Genomic DNA, 1,577 nt, shown 5'->3' with positions numbered 1-1,577 from the left:
TGTATTTAGAGGTATTAAAACATTTGTATCTTTGATGACAAAAATGAAAATAAATAACTACGTAATACTAATGCCTATCAGTAGATGCAATGATAATTTTTTTATTGTTTTTGACAATTTATAGCATTTATAACAGCAGATAACTGGAGGTCAATTTGGACAAATATTGGTAACTAGGAAAATTGAAATCATTCCAAGGTTTCTATGAGCATAAAAAAGTTAAATTTAATTCTCTTACCTTTAACATCCTATTCGCTCTAAATATCGGATTAAACCCAAAGAAGAGGTAGAAAACATCAAATGGTATTATTGATACAAGATCCAACTGTTGGAAGAGCACATTTCACAGTTATCTTGTGTTCTATGGACATAGAAGGTGACCTGTCACTATGAATTAGTACATGCGTCACACAAAATCACACTGCGTTAGGCATCTATGTTGCCGCTGAACGTTATGTTAGCACTGCGGATAGCTTCATTGGAATGTGGAAAACCATTTATGAGCTGGGTTGCATAATGGCCCCAACAATGACCCCAAACACAATGAAAGTGCCATGTTTACTTATGTCACATACAAGGTTGCCATGAGTAGGAGCCTCAGAAGTGGCAACTAAACACAGCAGATGTTGCAGCCTGTTTTCCATGGATCACCTATGACCTTCATGCATCTGACCTCTCCTTTGGCCAGGCATGCTCTGGAATTTTTGTGGGGTTGTCACACTAACAACTTCAGGTTAACATACATTTAAAAAATTTTTTTAATTTAATTTAATTTTTAAAAATTTTTTATTATTTTTTTAACATACATTTTAATAATGTTTCAAACACGAGTCTCTCGGACTGAAAATCAAGTCAATCCTGAATTTTATTTGAAAGCACTGCACATTCATTACGGTGCTATTCTTTTCTGTTTCAGACAGCTTCTTCAGTGCTCAGAGCGTATGATATTGTTGGTGCTTCGTCCATACTCTTTAATTTTACCTACTGCCTAATTCTACCTACTGGACGCATTTACTATCGGTAAAGTGCTGTGAGCGCATCCACCAGAGACTGTGCAGGTGGAAAGAGGGGAAGGGATGAAATACGCTCCTTTTACAATTAATTAACAGCAGGTATTAAAAGTATTGATGGGAACAGGTGTTGAAAGTATTACTGTCGCTACAATTATATATATATTTATTTACCTACATGTAAATTAATCTAGCTTTCTCATAATGGTGATGGTAAATGACATCACATATACACTTTCCTGATTGCAAAGATAATAAAAAAATTCTTTTATGTAGATAAAATAATGCATTTTCCTTCATCTTCACATGTACTTAAGAAGTAGGATACATTTAAAAAGCCCTTAAGACTATTCAAAGCAATTAAAGGCTTTGTGTAAGGCCACACATATGAAATGGAGAGCTGAGGTAATTAATTGTGTAACGGAATTTTAAAGCTATTGCACAGAAAGAGAACTTTTCATTGAACCAGGTTAGCTGTGATAAACTAATTCCATGTTAAATGTATTGGTTACAAATTGTATTATCTGATAAAACCTCATCTTAACAAGATAGTGATCCTTACAAGAC

General features: G+C 34.1%; 1 protein-coding gene across 1 annotated transcript in view; it reads right to left on the bottom strand.

Annotated features, from left to right (window-relative positions):
* The window catches only part of CNGB3 (cyclic nucleotide gated channel subunit beta 3), a 104,573-nt gene that overhangs the window by 85,610 nt on the left and 17,386 nt on the right, over positions 1-1,577 (bottom strand). The window contains exon 6 of the mRNA XM_004697726.1: positions 239-325. Coding sequence (XP_004697783.1) covers positions 239-325 — 87 coding nt within the window. The remainder of the gene's footprint in view (positions 1-238; positions 326-1,577) is intronic.

This window comes from Echinops telfairi, unplaced genomic scaffold (assembly GCF_000313985.2).
Source record: "Echinops telfairi isolate 266 unplaced genomic scaffold, ASM31398v2 ScPeMD7_1;HRSCAF=3_0, whole genome shotgun sequence".
Lineage (NCBI taxonomy): Eukaryota > Metazoa > Chordata > Mammalia > Afrosoricida > Tenrecidae > Echinops > Echinops telfairi.
The sequence above is the reverse complement of the archived record's forward strand: the minus strand, read 5'-3'. Positions and strand labels throughout refer to the sequence as shown.